Raw genomic sequence first — 17,500 nt, 5'->3', positions numbered from 1 at the left:
CCAGCACGAAGCGCTCGCAGATATTGTCCTATACAATAACACTTAATGACCATTGTCTACTGTGATGATTTACATGTGGTTTTCATTCTGGGGAGAAAAAAAAATAGTAGGAAAGGAAGACTTTTTTTTTTAATGTTCCTGTGTTCCCCCTTCACCTAACACAAAAACCCTTTGGCTAAACGATAAAAAATAACCTTTGTGAAGCCATGCTGCTGTTAGAGAAAGCCTCTCTAAACGAAGTCATGGTGACCTCATTGTGCTGGTGAGTCCCAGGGACTGCCAGCACCCTGGAATACAGTGTTAGCCCCGACACTTCTTCCACTGCCTGCTTGGAACCATGTCCAAATCCAAGGTGCCATTCTTCAGCAGACATGTTCTCACTTTGAAGTGGTGTTAAAATGTCTCTTCATAAGGAGAGGTGCTCTGATGCACCCCTGCTTCTTCTCTCCGTCCCACTTGAGCCTGAGCCTGACAAGGATTGCGCAGCAATCTTATCTACCCACAGCAGATAAATAACTGATCGTATTTTAGCAGAGTCACAAGGTTCTCCACAGAGTAATTTGTTTTCTCCTTCTTCACCAGGCCTTTAATGTTTTCTTCTAAGTATCTATAGCAAGGCCCTGCTAACAGGAATGAGTTATGGCCAAGGGCGTGGATAAAAGGCAAGGATGGTTTCCGAGCTGCAAGGGCTATGCCAAGGAATTAGCCTTCCCTTTGTGTAAATGGGCTTTGATGGAAACAGAGGGCAGAATTCTGGTGAACGATGGACAAGCTTCCCAAATGTGATCCCACAGGTTTCCCTTGCAGTGTGATAAAATGTCTATTTAGAATCATAGAATACTTTAGGTTGGAAGATATTTCTAAGATCCCTGATTCCCACCATGAATCATCATGTCCAGCTATACTGGACCTGTTGGAGCAAGTCCAGAGGAGACCATGAGGATGCTTAGGGGGATTGAGCATGTCTCCTATGAGGAAGGGCTGAGAGAATTGGGATTGTTCTACCTGAGGAAGAGAAGGCTTCAGGGAGACCTTAGAGCCCTTCCAGTACCCAGCAGGGCTCCAAGAGAGCTGGAGAGGGACTTTGGGCTAGGGGATGGAGTGGCAGGACGGAGGGGAATGGCTTCCCACCGTCAGAGGTCAGGGATAGATGGGATGTTGGGGATAAATTGTTCCCTGTGAGGGTGCTGAGGCCCTGGCACAGGGTGCCCAGAGAAGTTGTGGCTGCCCCATCCCGGGAATTGTGCAAGGCCAGGTTGGATGGGGCTTGGAGTAACCTGGGATGATGGAAGGTGTCCCTGCCCATGGCAGGAGGGTCTTGGAACTAGATGGTTTTTAAGGTCCCTTCCAATGCAAACCATTCCCTGATTCTGTGATATTTGGTGAAGGATGAGTGTTATTAGGAAGATGACGGTGACCAGTGTGGCAAGATCCTTGTCTCTCCCCCAAAACCCACCCACCAGCATTTATACATCCATTCTTCCCTCTCATTCACCCAAACCTTATGCTTTTTCTTTTTCCCTGTGTGTTCTGTATCATCTAAGCAGTTAAAGATTTGGTAAGAGAAAGTTGACAGAAATCAATTCTTCTTGCCCTAATTGCATGGGTGTGATAAAAGATCACATGGGGAATCTGCAAGAATTTACACACACATGCAAACAAATAGCTGCTGTCAATTCACATGGAAGATCGGATAAGGCCATTATCTTATAACAAACCTACCAGTGTGTGACAAGAGCGTGGGGAAGGATATGGGGCAGGAGATATGGGAACAGGAGGAACAGTGGTGGAAGTCATGATGAGTAAATTCAGAAGGAAGAAAAAAAAACCCATATCTAGATTGTAAAAATTATCTAAAGATTTCTGGTCTAAGGGAAACCGGTGTGTTCAGAGATAGTCCTGTGCCCAGTTATCTGGTTTTAATGTAGAGTATCATGAAGAAATGAGTGCATGGAGGACAGGTTGTGCTGTACCAACTTGTGGCTGCCCAACATGAGGCTCTGGTCCACTTCACTAGCAGGAAGTGCCTGGAAAGGGCTTGTCCCAGATGGGGACAGGAAGTGTTGTGCCTTCTGTGATGGGGCAGCTCTTCACCAGTGAGCTGAGCACAAGTCCTCTGCAAGCTGCAAGAGAGAGAAGCCTGGAAAGGGATTTTTAAAAGTATTTTGTATTTATTTTATAAATATATAATATATATTATTGTCTTGGGGTTACTTTATGATGTGTATCCCATATCGCTGCCCTATGCCCAGAAATTAACTTTGTGCCTTTCTATGCCTCTAAACTGAGCCTGAGAGGGGGGAGGACAAAACTGAGCAAAACTTTTTCAAAGCAGTTTGCAGCTTGTTCAAGGTCACACAGAGATAGGGACTCTTTTTCAGCTGCGGCAGGAGAGCGAGAGGGAAGGGAAGCACCCTGCTTGCTTTTCTTTCCAGCCAGCTTTCGGCAGTTTTTTTCCTCAGCTCCTTTTCCTCCGGAGAGTTGAACTTTTGTTTTCCTGGGACTTTGTTTTTTTCCTTTTCTCTTTGCTGGATGGTTTCAACATCAGAATACATTGGGAGGACTTTCCACTGAGGCCTTGGCTCTGGAGGTGGGCCCACCACCCCATCCCAGCTCCAAGGAGGGGGAGAGAGATCTACGGAAGGACTCTGAATTTTCCCCCAGGTTTCTCTCAGCAGAGCGGGAGGTTTTATCATTTAGCATTATTATCCTTTTCCTGTGTGTTTGTTAAATAAATAGTTTTTTATCTCTTTCACTTTCCTCCAAGGAAAATTCATTTTTCCCGAACCTGGTGGGGGAGGGGTGGTTGTAGCCTGCCATCTCTCAGAGGATGTATTTCTAAATTTGGCCAAACCGGAACAATTATAGTAGATAATTAATATATAGCATATTTTTTGTATATACATTAAAAACAAGTATTGAATTGTAACTTGTTCCTCTTGGCAGCACAATACAAGATCTGTAGTCACTGTTTGAACTCATGATTGAAAACTATTTCCTATGGAGACACTTGAGAATACAGTGACTCGTATTTTCCTCACAGTGTTGAATATTTTGGACCAAAGCTTATCCCATCAAGATGCAGGTGTGGCAAGACAGCAAAACAGGACAGAAATCCATCTAGAAATCACCTTTGAGTACCCAGAAATGCCATTAGGCTCAACAGGCATCCTCAATGTTGTGAACAGCCTGCAGAGAACAAGTAGATGCAGTGAATAAATAAGGCAGACCGAAGACAAAGGCTTAAAATACAAGTGTTTGTACAGTGCTAACTAGAAGGTACCAGGTGGGATAAAAAGCCCATAGAATGTAAAATAATGAGTTCAAAATGGGAACTTTTGAGTAGTGCCTAAGAAAACGACGGTCACCGGAGCAGTGATGCTGATGGCATGTGGTGGATGAATCTCTGCCCTGAACATGTGGACACATTCATGTAGAGGCTGGCACCCTTCCTTTTTCCATTCTTGAAAACAGTCTAACTTCACATTCATGCAAGCTGGAGTTAAGTTTGGGAGCAGATACTGCTTCTTTAGAGTCACTGAGTGATTTAGGTTGGAAAAGACCTCATGAGGATCATCAAGTCCAACCATTCCCCCAGCACTGCCAAGCCCACCACTAAGCCATGTCCCCAAGTGCCAGATCCACATGGCTTTTAAATCCCTCCAGGGATGGGGACTCAAACAAATAAATGAAAAAGTTAATGAAATAATCTCAGAAGTTCAGCCTTAAATGGAAAGGCAGTTTGGAAGTGCCCATTCTCTGGCTGTTCATGCAGTGATGTCTAATCTTGAAATGTCTTCCTGCAGCAGGGGAGTTTGGGGCACTGAGCCCTTCCAGTGGAAGATGTGTTATTCCTTGATCACTGTTTTTAAGAGCTTGTAAAAAAGTCCAGCATGTGCTGAAGGTGTGAAAGTTCTGCTATAGTGGAAATCTCAGCATCAATTTTTTCCTCATTCTTACAATATGTTTTCTCAAAGGGCTATAGGCAGCTTATAGTCCAGAGGAGAAAACATCTCTAATTTTGATAACGGCAAAAAAAGATCCTTTGCATTCTTCAGCTGAGAAGCCAGATAGAATTTTGAGTAGTTTGTTGTGTTTATAGTAAAGGCAGAGCCTCAAGTGTTTCAAGAGTGATAACTGGGCTTCTGAGCATCTTAGTTTCCTTCCTACCTGCTCTCTGGTTGAGATGTGGGTAACTGGAGACTCAGAAATACCATCTTGTACTTACAAACTAAACAAAAAGCTCCAGGTTTGAAAATTTTAAGACAAACACTTCATGTGAGATAGAATGGCAGGAACTAAGTGGGGGCTGTGATATTCACCTGTGAGGCACTGAGACACCGCAAGAGGAAACGGCCCCAAGTTGTGCCAGGGAGGTTTAGGTTGGATATTAGGAAAAAAATCCTCACCCAAAGGGCTGTCAAGCTCTGGCACAGCTGCCCAGGGCAGTGGTGGAGTCCCCATCCCTGGAGGGATTTAAAAGCTGTGTGGGTGTGGCCCTTGGGGACAGGGGTTAGTGGTGGCTTTGACAGTGCTGGGGGAACGGTTGGGCTCAATGGCTTTTGGGGGCTTTTCTGGCCTAAAGGATTCTGTGATTCTCTGATCTTTTAGCTTTCCAGAAAATCGCATGTTTGCCAATCTTACAGAAAGATCCACAGAGGGCAGTGAAGGTGTTTGGGTTTGAGTGGTGTTTTTTCTCCCCTGGTTTCAATTGCCTGGGCTCCTGATGATCGTCGAAGCAATGTTTGCTCCGTTGGCATCAGCAGTGTACGAAAGGAGAGGGGAACTATCTCAGAAATACAAAGCTGAGATATTTTGTGATCTCTTCCCACTCAAACATATCCTTCAAATCGCATTCCCTCAGTCGAGGGAAATAATTTCAGTTACCCTGGTCACAGCAGAAAGCAGCCCTCTTTTTGAATGCCTTTTTTCATTAATGTAGATATGTTTCTGCGATGAGAAATGATGTTTCTTCTAATTATGGTTACATGTAGTTAATTTCCTTTTTTTAAAAGCTCAGTGTGAAAGGCAGTTTCCTTTAAAAAGGGAGGGGGGGAAGAAAAAAGTGATACAGCTGATGTTCCTGTTGCCGTAGCAACAGATTTATTTATTAGGGTCTGAAATGACATGAGTTAAAATACCACATACCTGCTGATCGGCAAACTCTCCTATTTCAGCTCCAGTTGACAATTAAGTCCTGGACAGCTACAGCCAGGGGTTAATGTTACTCATTAGGAGAACTAGGTCATTACTGGGAAATCAAGGCACTTAAGGCAGCATGGATAAAATACAAAATTCAACATCTCAAGGAGTGAGGGGTTTTATGTTAATTAACCTTATTTTCCTTTCATTAAAAAAAAAATCTTTCATATATGCATATGACAGTGGATCAATTAATTGGGAAAGGAAAAAAAAAAGAAGTAAGCTGTAGTTTACTTTCCTCTTCTAGTTGTCTTCATTTCCTTTGGAAGGGTTTCATTATTTTATGGAAAATTCTTATGTCTATATGATGAGTAAAAAGGGTATTAAAATTAAGAAGGGAATCATCATGGAAATCAGCTTTACCACAAGGGAATGAGCAAATAAAAGCCTTGGAAATGAAAATAAATAAGCTTTGCTAATACCTCACCTAAGGAGCAGAATATAAGCCCATCAGAGCTTGGAGATATTTAGAGGTACTTCTTTGCTTCTTTATTAAGCAGTTACATAGTTATTTGACCTTCAGAAACCGAAACTTTAGAGAACTAATTCAAGTTGTTGGCAAATATTCTATTTACAGGAAGCTGATCAGTGGCATAGCCAACAGTAACTCCTGTAGTTAGTAATTGGCTTCTGATTTCCAGGAAAATTAAATATATTCTCTGAAAGTTTTATTAAGATATCTGAGTGGGAGTTTTAACTTGATAAGTCATAAGTGATTTAATAAAGCTCTCCTGAAAGCTTTTATTTACTAACTTTTAGCAGGCTTCATTCTGATACTGGAGAACTTAATAGGCTGAAAAAAAAATTGTATTAAAATGATACTTATTTTTTTACTCACTGCTTCTCCAAATACACTTGGTTCTTTCACTTCTACTAAGCACTCTACTTTCTTTTCTGTATTTAAGCTCTGTGGCCCAATTCTGCTTCTTATTGCATTTAGGCCAGTTTGGTGTAAAGCCTTTCTCCATTCCTGTGAAGTCAAGGTTGAAGCAGCAACTTACCTGGGCTGCATGTAGTGATCCATTGTAGGAGCACTGTTCACTGAAACAAAAGCAAAATACAAGCCCCACAAGTGGTTTTCAGCTGCATGGGACAGTTTTACACTCTGATGCACCTGTTTGCTTAAATATAATTAAAATTTTAAATGATACTCAGCCTGAAATCCTGCACACAGAAACTTTCCTTCAAAGCCCAGTTGGACAGGGCTTGAAGCAACGTGGTCTTGTGGGAGGTGTCCCTGCCCATGGCAGGGACAAGATGAATTCTAAAGTCCCTTCCCACCCAAACCATTCCATGATTCTGTGGTGCTGTGATTCCCTCTGTGCTATCCAGATGCTTTGGCCACTTTAGTGCCACCCTCTGGAGCCTGTTACAATAAATGCTTTCGCCGTGGTTGAAAAACTGATTTTGAGTTAATGTAAGGCTACAAGTGCATCACCTGGACAGCTGAAGAATATTTAAGTTTGGAACAGATGCATCACAGTTTGCCCTAACAGCTCCAGTAAGCTTGGTTCTCCCTTTTCTCAGGACAGGAAATTCATTTTCTGTTGTTTTTTTTTTTTTTTTTTCTCCTGTATGGTTGTGAAACCCAAGTCTTTGAGCAGAAGCACATGTGAACAATGGGGTTGAGGAGTGCTCTCAAGGCTTTTCCACCTATGGCTCTCAAAGCAACCCTTTTCTACTCCATTCACCTAATTCGGTTTTGGCCTTTCAAACCTCATCCTTCTCTCTTAGCCAGGCTCAGTTCCCTGGGCATCTCCTCACACAAAGTCTTGTGCAGCAAATTTTCATCTCACTCTTCTCTAGTTCCTTGTCTCCATCACTTCACTCGCTGTCTCTGCAAGGAACCTTCTGCAACATATCCAAGATACAGTTTGCGGTTTTAGTAGGTAGTTTTGTGTTTGTGCTTTTTTTTTTTTCATCTTGTTCTTCATATGTTCTGGAAAACTTTGGACAGGATTCTTCTAGAAGATTATAGTCCAAGATAAGCCTCAGTTTGGGGAAACATCATAGGCAAGGACAGAAGAGGTTTTGTAATACAAAGTCCTGGGCAAACTTAGCAGATGGTGCCACCAGCCCCCTTTGTAAGTCACAGCACCCTGGACCAAAGTATGGGAATAACCTTCAAGAGACAAAAATCAAGTATTTCATAAGCAAGTGATCTAATATTCCTCCTTTTTTTCACCAGTAATAGGAGGGTTATGTTTCTTTCTTCAAAGCTCTTTTTAATTAGTTTCCTCTTCTTACTGCCCTGCAACTGTTCAACTCTCTTCTCTTTCCCTTGTTCTCCTCCCTGCTCTCCTTTTTTCCATATTTTCATGCTTTTCTTCCCCCCCTCCCTGTGTCCTCTAATCTCTGCTTTTTCTCAGCTTTGTCTGTGCAAAACCTGATTCAATGCAATGAGTGGATTCCTCATTCTGAAAGCAGTGAGATTTGGAGTTACTTTAATCTTGTTGAATAATGAGTTTCAAGCCTTGGTGCCAAGAAAGTTCCTGATTGGAAGCTTCTTCCTTGGAGATCCCAAAAGGATGAGTTATCTCGGGTACCTGAGCTAATTCCTCTTGGGGTATTACTCAGTAAAGACCAGGATGCACTTTTTGACCCAAGCAGGGCATCTGGTGGAGTTTTAAGTAGTTGCAATGGATCCATCATGGAAATCAGAGAGGGGCCACAGGGTCTTGTATGGTGGGGTCACCATTCCCAGGAAAATCTGTAGTAAAACAGTTTTTGTGTAGTAATTTATATATAAATTTATATACCTTTTCTGTTCTTTCAAGGAACCACTTGAGTAGACTGTTATCCACTTATTACTGTATTCATAACCATCTTATGTTTGCTATACATGACTTTTTTACAGTATTTTATAGTTGAATTGCAGTAGGATATGTTGTGTATGGTTAGCAGGGCTGTCAGTGTCACTCAGATATTTTATGTCATCCCAACAACAGAAAGACCTTTTCTTATGTTACCTTTGGAACACTAAAGGAAGTTTTTTTTGTTTTTTTTTTTAAATAAACTCTTTGGGATAGCAGTTACAGGGTTTTGTTGCAAATTGAAATAAAATGGTTTTTGTTTTCTGTCTGAATCCTCTACTTGGGAACAGCCAGGCTGGCCAAGCTGGAGTAAAAGAAATGAAAGGCACTGGAATGAAAGTGCATTGATTTTTACACCAAGGTAACTGAGACCAAATGCTGGTCTTTGTCTTCAGAGCTTAATCTCCCTTTAGGAAATAAGCAGGAGGCTCCATGACTGATGCTGATCCTGAGGTTTCTTTGGTTAGGGGACGTGCAATAATTTATTTTGAGTTTTTTCTTCACAAGTTGTGAGGGGAGAAGAAGAATCTAAACAATAAACTCCCAAGGTTCTTTCTTGTTTCTTTTTTATGAATCTCTTGTAGATAACAGGAGATAGGAGAAAATGCTTTTCCAGCGAAAGCAAAATGCCACCCATTTTTCTCAGGCCAGCAATTTGAACAAATCAGAGGGTAAAATACACACTCCTCACAGTAAATACGTCATGGGCTCTAATAGAAAATAAAACACTGTATTTGCCAGTACTATTTGGCTGCTTTTTGCCTCTCCAGTGCCATTTTTTAATTCCTTGGCTTGCAGAGGTGTTCCGAAAGCACAGGATCAGGACCCTTTTTTGCTTATAGGACCTACAAATTTCCAGTTAAAATTTATTCTGTAGGGTCCTTCTTCACGCAGAAACATTTTCTTCTACTTGACTCCATTTTCTGTGAACTGAGGGGGTATTAGATATTGTGGTAACTTTTGATGCTGATGATGCCAGACAATGTTTAGCGGCACAATTACAGCAAAGATACTTTGTAGAGCAGATCAGCTGAAAAAGAAAACTCACTGGATTTAACTACATATTTACAGTCTACCTCAACCTCATCCTGGAAATATAAAAAGATGGAAAAATACTGTGATAAATTTAATAAATGGAAAGCAATTAACTTTTGCTTCATGTTTGCATTTTCATAGTTACTTCTTTTTTCCCTGTTTCTTTTCTAATTGCACTTTCCTGGCAGTAATATTTCCTCTTTTGCAGTTATCATGAACATTGTTACCAGAATTTGATATTAGAATTTTAATTTTTTTTTGTCCTCCTTTTTTTTCCCCTCCTAATCTGAACATAGAAAATGTATTTGATTTAGGAAAGTCTTCTGTCCTCTGTGAAAATAATTACTAGAATGTATTTCATTTGATATATTGAATAGGCTTGTAACATGAGTCCTCTTACTTTAAGAAGAATATTATTCTCCTCAAGTATTTACTGACTGTGATTCTCACCATATTTCTGTAAATGAAAACTCCTCTAAGACCATATCTTGCAGATGGGGAAACCTGGGCAGAGCTGTCTTGTGGGAAATCAGTGTCAGGAAAAGACCAGAATTCTGCACTTCTCTGTTTTGAAGTCCAGGTTTATCTTTTGTGGCTACTCTTCTACTTTATTTAACATTAAATAAAGTAGAAGTGTAGCCACAAAACAATAATCTTACATTATTTGATTATAATAAACCTGTATTCAAATTTTTCTGATCTCAAAATTTAATGTGAAATATCAAAGTGTAATACAGTGCATAGTATAATGGAGTGAAAAAAATCCCTGATATTATTCCTTAGATTAGGTTTGGATGAAGTGGAGCCTTGGTTTTAGTTCTGTAGGGTGTGTGTAGGTCTTCTATTTACCCTGTATTTATCTTTTCCTCCCTGGGTTTGGATATGCCATACTTTTTTTAGTTTTCACCAGAAATATTTATATTTTTTATATTTTTTTCTCTTCTTGTAGCTCTTCTCCCCTTTGAATTGCTTTGCCTGTTGTGTCTGTCCTGTTTGCTGCCAAACTCACTCATTTTTTCACTTTCCCAAAACTCAGTCACCCACATCAAGGTCTGTGTCTTGGAAACATCATTTCCTTTATTTTTAATTACTGATTGTTTGCGCGTGGACTTGCCCAGCCCCTCACACGTTCTCCATGCTCTGCTCCAGCCATGCCTTTTCCATGCCTTTTCCCTGTCCCCTTCTTTTCTCCCAGGATGTCTCTTGGCTCACCAGTCCTTGATCTCCCGGATTGCTGCCCAGCTTCATCAATAGAGTGATTCTTCAGTGGCCTATTTTAACAGCTATTTTCTAGCAATCATTGTAGACAGGCAGAAATCCATCTTTTACCTCTTGCTATGTGTCCTAACAAATTTTTAAAAATATAAAATAAAGTGCTGCTTCAACTTCTGAGGATTTTGTGCCATTTCCCACCTTTGCCCATCTGACGTGCAGGTGATTTTGGGGAATGGGGAGGCAGAAGGGGATGCAGCCAGTGTGATTGGATTTAAGGCTCTGTACAAAGTGAAATATTACTGCATGCCCTCACAATTTGGGATTCTCTCCCACTGGAAATCTCCCATGCTAAGTGTCCTAAGAAGATTAAGGTCAACCCTTTTAATATTGCTTTTAGGTCGGCTTATTTGTAACCCTTTCAGAATGTGTAGCACCTTAATGGTGCGACTTGATGGTCTTCAAAGTCCTTTCCAGCCTAAATGAGTCTGTCATTCACAGAGATGCCACCACAGGGCTGTGGCTTTCACAAGCATTACATGGCCTTTATCCAATATTTTCTCAAATATTAAGACTTTCTCCCCTGCTTTTGCACTTTTTTGTAACTGATAAATGCATTAACCCCAGGTTTTAATATATTTTTAAATATATTTTTTAATAGATTGCATTTATTTTCCCCCTTTGAGCAAGTCCTGCTGCTTTTCCACAACTCTTCCACTTTCTAATTGCATTGCTAGATGTACCTTCCTCCAAATCCTAAATAACTGCCATTATCACCATGTAGGATAAGTTTACATATACTTAAAAAATTAAACTAAAGTCAGAGAAGACCATATGGGTCTCCTACTGAATTTCACCCAAATTCAAGAGATGAATATTCATTGAATAATGTAAGGGCCAAATTCTGCTATTTTTTTTTTTTTTTAATAATGTGTTTCACATCACTCGTCAGGGATGTGAGTGAGAATAACTCCTGTTTAGGTGGTCTCCAAATCCTCTGCCTCCAGTCCCAGGAATGGGTAAGGCTTGAGGGCTCAGGCTGAATTCCCAAAACCCCTGAAGAGCAGGAGGGTGTTTTGGAGAATGTTGCCATTGATTGTGTGGAGGAGCATCATCGTAGTCCTATGAAGTTGCTTTTTGAAATCATTTAGGCTGAAAGTGGGATGTCAAGCCATCAGTTAATCCTGACAGCATCCTTCTGTGGTGAAAAAATAATATCGTCACACCCATTTTATGAGCAGGAAATCTAAGGCAGAGATAATGGAGGTTCAGCAGTGGTGCTGCTGCTCCCACCACGCTCCCATTTCCCAGTCAGGGACATTCCTCAAGGTTTTATATCAGGTTACAAAGGGAAGTCGCTAAATCAGGATGTACCCTGGGCCGCATCCCCCTACCTAGGTCACTAAACCTCAGCCAATTCTTAAGAGAGACTTCAGATGTCTGTCTAAAAATGTGGGTTAGACTCAATAATAAAAAATCCTTGGTAAAAAAATGTAGCTGTGTAATATTTGAATATGGAGATTGAATGTCTCCAAGGCAGAGCTCTCGAATCTGAGTGTAGGTGTGGTGTCTGTGCCTGTTTTGTGGCATTACAGCTGGAGTTTGGTCATTCTGATGTTTTCATGTTCTTAGGATGAAATTGAGAGCATCTTCATATCATGCCCAGTTCTTACTTTTCCTTTACCAGATGCATATCAAATCAAGTGAAAATACAAAAGCAGTTCAAATATCTCAACTAAACAACAAAGCCAGACCCTGGAGTCACATTAGCTTGATTTTTCCCCAAACATAATATCTTAAAAGAAAAGTTTGCATTTTAATATCAGGCTTTTATACTGTTTTGCAGTTCTTCTTCAGGAAATGGAGTATATATAATTAATACTGTTTAATAAAGCTCAAAAATGCAACAGATGCAGCCAAAAGTGCACATCATTTTGAGCAGATCTTTACAGAACAGACATTCCATATTGTGTTCATCTTTTTCCACGATCACTGCTATGGCAATCTGGTGTGTTTAGCAGTTGTTGCTGAGTAAGGCAGACTGGATTGTATATGATTTTCTCCATGTCAGCCAAGAAACAGAGCTCTCTCCTTTTTGGTGCAGCAAAGGGGTGGTCTTTTACTATTTATTTCTTTCTACCAGGAGCAGCTAATACCTTTAGTATCCTGCAAGAATAATAATACACTGCACTCTCTAGGTGCATGGGCCAGAAGGTTTCTGGAGGTCTTAACCGAAAATAAAATAGCTGTGGTGTGGAGAAGTCACAGGAACTGAAAAAATCAATTAAGATGAGCTCCCAAATAGAAAAGCTACAAGGTTCACAAAACATGTCATTAAAATCTGGGAGTATCACCTAAAAGGGAAACATTTTATACGGGAGGATGGAAGGAGGTTCACCTACAGCAGAAAACCCGCAAGAGAGGCTCCAGTGCAGAGGAAACGTTTCCCCTTTCAGCATTCCTTCTGGGTGCCAAATTTTCCTTCTGTTCTTCCCCACCTATTAAACAAAGCTGCAACTTCCAATTCCTATCAGTTTTCCTAAATATGTGCAGCTTATGTGGCTTCGCCGAGCTGTAAGGCTCCGTGTTCTCCTGCCAGCTCCTTGACAATGTGGCTCCAACAGCATCCTCCACTTTTGGCTGCCTCTGGGACCCCTGGTCTCTTCTGGAAAGCGAGAGGGAAAGCATATCCTTTGCTGGAAGGACTTTTTGTGACTGTGAAGCTGATAGCGGGGCTGTGAAGAGCTTGGAAAGATCCCTGTCAGCGTCGTGGCTGTCGAGTCTGCCGGCTCCGCGCGCGGGGATGCGCCGGTCCGTCGGGATGAGCTGAGCCAGGGTGGGCTCGTGGCATCACTTACAAAGCACCCACAAAAGCCTGTCCAGGGGAAACTGAGGCTCAGGGGAAATTCTGTCATGAATTACACCAACTCCCAGCATTGTAGCAGTTTTCCTTGCGAGCATTCATAATGGGGATGTTCTCTTCCAGCCAAATCCGAATCCGTGCAATCCCATGTTGGCTCTTTGAGCTGGGCATTTGGAGGGAACTAAATACTGGCAAAAGTTTCTGCACAGAAGTTACCTACCAGAAACAGGTGGCTCTTTTAAGTGTGAGGATGCAGCAAACTAATAGGCAAAGATCTGGGATCTGGGATCCACTCTGCAAACCAGTGCTCGCATCCACTTCGGTTACTGGAATCGCCGTGGAAACTCCTGGTTCACAGATGTGAAACAAGTTACGAGGCTTATGCAGTTGCATTCCTCCTTATTATTGGGAACAAAACAAATTGGGAGGATGGAAGGAGGACTTCTTAAAGTGATTCTTGTCTGGCTTTATTTTAAGAAAATGCAACGAATTCTGAAGACTCATTCTTGGAGGTTTCTTAGCCTAGGGAAGTCACATTAATTATAAGATTAATTTATTTTAATTCCCTAAACCAAAAATATTGACCGAATGAGAAATTAACACATGTAGAGCGGCAGATGTCATTTGGCTTCAGATTTCCTGAATGATATAATTATTAATCTTTCATATAGTTGTGTGAGAGACGTACAGATTTCATTCTACAAAATTACTCTGTGAAGAAAGACACCAGGACAGCTGAGATATAGATTTTTCCCTTAATACAGGAAGGAAAACGGTGGAATTTTCTAAATAATAAATAAAACCAAAATATTTTAAAGGCATATGGTGCACATCTGTTAGAATACAATAATTTAAAGCAGAGTAATTAAATGCAAGATACAATATTCACCTTAGAGTGGGGAAATTATTCAATTTTTAATAAAACTTAAGGAATTTGGGACTTTTAGATCATTTGTGATACCTTTTCAAAATTGGGGGTTTAGTTTATTTTTAGATAGCCTAACTTGCATTTCATGTCAGTGAGTGTCATACCTCATACCCATACAAACCTTCAGTGCTATCTTCACCTGAAATGATAAATAAGTACAAGTTTCTTATATTCTGTCTTAATTTTCAGTTAACTCCTTAAAACTCTAAAGGTACAAAATGCCTTGTGGGAGTTTGTTCTTTTCTTTACCTGAAGCACTGAATGGTTTGGAAGCTTTTCGTGAGTATAGCATGGATTCGTAAAATTCCAGTTTGAGAAATTCTGTAGGTTTAGGATAAGTTTTTTATTAACCTGTTTCTCCTAAAAAAAAAAAAAAAAAAAGATTAACTGTAATGGAAGTCATATACATATTTTTTGGACAGGGAAAAAAAACACCCCAAAATCTTTATTTCCTACCCATTTTTTAACAGGATTTTGCCTTCAGGTGGGTGCTCAGTCCTTCTCACTTTCAGAGTTGATAATTTGAAGAGTAAACACATTGTTTGAAGACAGGGAAGAAAGAGAGAAGAATCTGATGAAACTGAGTTTTGATCCCAGTGCTGTGTCGAGGAAAATGTTTAGCCATAAGCAAAGAGAGAAATTATTTGAATACATTTAGTCCCCAGAAGCACAATTTAAGAGCCATACCATTCTGATAAATAAAAAAACTCCCACAATTTCACAAGTAAATGTAAATGATGCTGAGATAAGTTCTGTTTGTTTTAAGGGAACATGACAAAGATCCTGAAACTTTCTTTAAAGTCCTGATGAAGCTGAAAGAGCAAGACCTGCCTTTCTATGTGTCCGTCCTTGGAGAGACTTTCAGTGAAATTCCAGGTACCTTTCCTTTTTTTCTTTACAAAAAGATACCATAAAGTAGATACTTACAGAAGTAGTTTTCATTTATGTATTTTTTTATCTTAGTGGCAAGAATGTGCTTAAAATCTTCCTAGTTGTGAAACTAAATAATATTGATACATTGTGAAATTAAAGTTATTAAAGATAGTAAGCATTTTTTATTTTGCTTGGCAGAGCAAGACCTTATTTATGACTTGAGGTTCAGTAATACTTCTGTATTTATTTAAATAGATAGGTGTGAGTGATTGGATGGTTCGGATAGAAAACAAAATCTTTCAGGTCAAGGTCACTCATCTGAAATCCAGACTGAGATTTTAGCAGGTGAAAACACTTAGTTCCCTCTCAAACGTGAGGTTAAGGACTGCTGTGGAGAGCTTCTGGTTTGTATCTGGCATGAAAGTGGTCATTAATCTTTAATATTTTTATACCACTCTTTTGGACGGTCCTTCCATTTCTTGGCTTCTGCAGAACCACAGCTCAGTGAACAGTTTCACCTGTCTGGAAAATAAATAGATTTTATTCAGGCACAGAGCTTTGTGCCTGAGATATTATGGCAATAAAGAGAATAATCAAATCCTGTACTGGGTGCACTTGTAATAAATTAAACCTTTTGAAAATGTACATTAATGACAAGTGAGTGTCAAAATATCCGATGTTTCAGCTCTTGTGTGTTTTCCAAAGTGTAGACTTTTATCCCTTGGCCTCATCAGTCTGTAAAAATGGACTGGGGATTAGTTTATTTGTCAGTTCTGTCATATCTGTTGCCTGCTGGACTGGTGATACATCAGTTGGTTTAGTTTTGATTTTGCCATTTTTAAGACACCAAGAAGTTGATCTGATCCAAATAACTTTTGGGTCCCCAACTGAGACACAGCTGGGTTGGAAAAAGTGGTAATAATTCAGTAGCAGGAAACTCTTCGTGTTTTCTGTCCACTTCCTTTTTAGACAGTTTTCTGAAAGCCTGTTCTTCCAGGCAAGCCTTATCACAGATCCCAAGGCAACGTTGCTTTCCAGACTGAGCACACCAGATTTCTTAGAAGGAGAAATTTCTAAGGAATATGTGACAGATAGGAATATACGATGGTGCGCTGCAGGAACAGATTCTATTGACACTCATTTTGGATGTTGTTACATATCTCATTTGTGGCTTCAGTACTTATGAATAATGTAGATCATCCTAAATTTATGCCAGTATATCAAATCTATATGCCGCACCTCTTGTCTTGTCAATTCATTCATCCTCGTGTATAAATAGAGTCTATAGAAGGGGCAACGTGGTGAAATGTGTCTCATCACCATGGATCTGATAGGGCCATGCTCATACAAATGACATATGCAGGTCATTGCTAACAAGCACCAATAAAACCTGTTGCACACACTTTATTGAAAACCTAGGTGGGAGGGGTTTTGCAGGTTTGGGTTTTTTTTTTTTTTTTAATAAATTGTTGGCACTGCGTTTCCGCTCCCTCCAATTATTATAAATGCCACGTTTACAGTCATTGGTGACAGAAAAAGTGGATAACATGTTTCATAATTCGGCAACCATTCATTTAGTTGAGACACCCATTTCTCAGTAGCTTGCTGGTTTGAAGCACGCAGCAAATATCCAGTAGGAAGTTAGGAAATCTGTACTTTTCAGTGCTGCTAAAGCTTGGCTTTAAACTGTAAAGGAATGAAGTTACAACTTCAGGGTTTAGAAAAATGTGCTCTGGAGGGGCAGATCCTCCCCAAGGAAAGAGAGCAGATAACTCTGTGACTGGCTCTTGTTTGGGATTTGTCAGTGGTGAGGAGGGAAGGCTGTGTCCCAATGATAACCAGAAGTTTCTCCTTATGAGTGGAGTTTTTGTGTCTGTCTCATCTTTGATTGTCATATGCATCGTACAAGCATCATTTCAGTTGGAGATTTCAGGCCGTTTCCTTTTGTTGGTGCTGCTCTGTCCTGGGGTATGAGCTGCACTTTCCATGTGGTTTTATGGTCCATCACATTTTGTCTAGATAATGATAGCAGGGAGCGTGTTGGAGAGGCTGTCACACACGTCTGAGCCCAGTAGCAAAAACCAGCATCTCCATCCTTACCCTAATGCTGCCCCAAGCAGCCTGCTTCCTCTGGTCATCCCAACCATCCTCATCTCCCTTCCACCTCCACCTCTGAGCTCTGGAACACTCAGACTTTCCACAGAACCTTGACTGTACTCCCTCCAGTTTTTTCACCACTCCTCCATCCAGTCTGCTTGTTTCCACCCTGCCTGCCAGCACATCTTCGGTCTTTCCTGTACTCTCCATCTGGTTCCTTTCCGTGTTGCTTCTTCCTTTCCCAGCCCAGTTCTCTCCTCCCTTCTTCCAGACATCCTGAAAGCACCCGCATGCAAACCGCTGGGTTTGCTCCACAGGGCTCTGCAGCAAAAGGTGTGATTAAGGACAAGGGGGCAGCTCCCATCCCAGGCGTGGAGAAGTGACACAGCTGCTCTGAGCACCACTTCATTTAAGGCTTAACAATCTAACGAGAATTAAGTGATCAGCAGGAGACTGACAGCCTCCACTGCCCGGGAG

General features: G+C 40.8%; 1 protein-coding gene across 18 annotated transcripts in view; it reads left to right on the top strand.

Moving 5' to 3' along the window:
* GTDC1 (glycosyltransferase like domain containing 1) overlaps positions 1–17,500 on the top strand; it is a 200,639-nt gene that overhangs the window by 139,847 nt on the left and 43,292 nt on the right. For all 18 annotated transcript variants that reach the window (XR_007204642.1, XR_007204641.1, XR_007204643.1 and 15 more), the window contains one exon: positions 14,820–14,929. Coding sequence is in view for 15 of the 18 variants with exons in the window: in XM_048308682.1 (XP_048164639.1) it covers positions 14,820–14,929 (110 nt within the window). In the remaining 3 variants the exon portion in view is untranslated. The remainder of the gene's footprint in view (positions 1–14,819; positions 14,930–17,500) is intronic.

The sequence above is a fragment of the Corvus hawaiiensis genome, chromosome 7 (genome assembly GCF_020740725.1).
Source record: "Corvus hawaiiensis isolate bCorHaw1 chromosome 7, bCorHaw1.pri.cur, whole genome shotgun sequence".
Classification (NCBI taxonomy): Eukaryota; Metazoa; Chordata; class Aves; order Passeriformes; family Corvidae; genus Corvus; species Corvus hawaiiensis.
The sequence above is the reverse complement of the archived record's forward strand: the minus strand, read 5'-3'. Positions and strand labels throughout refer to the sequence as shown.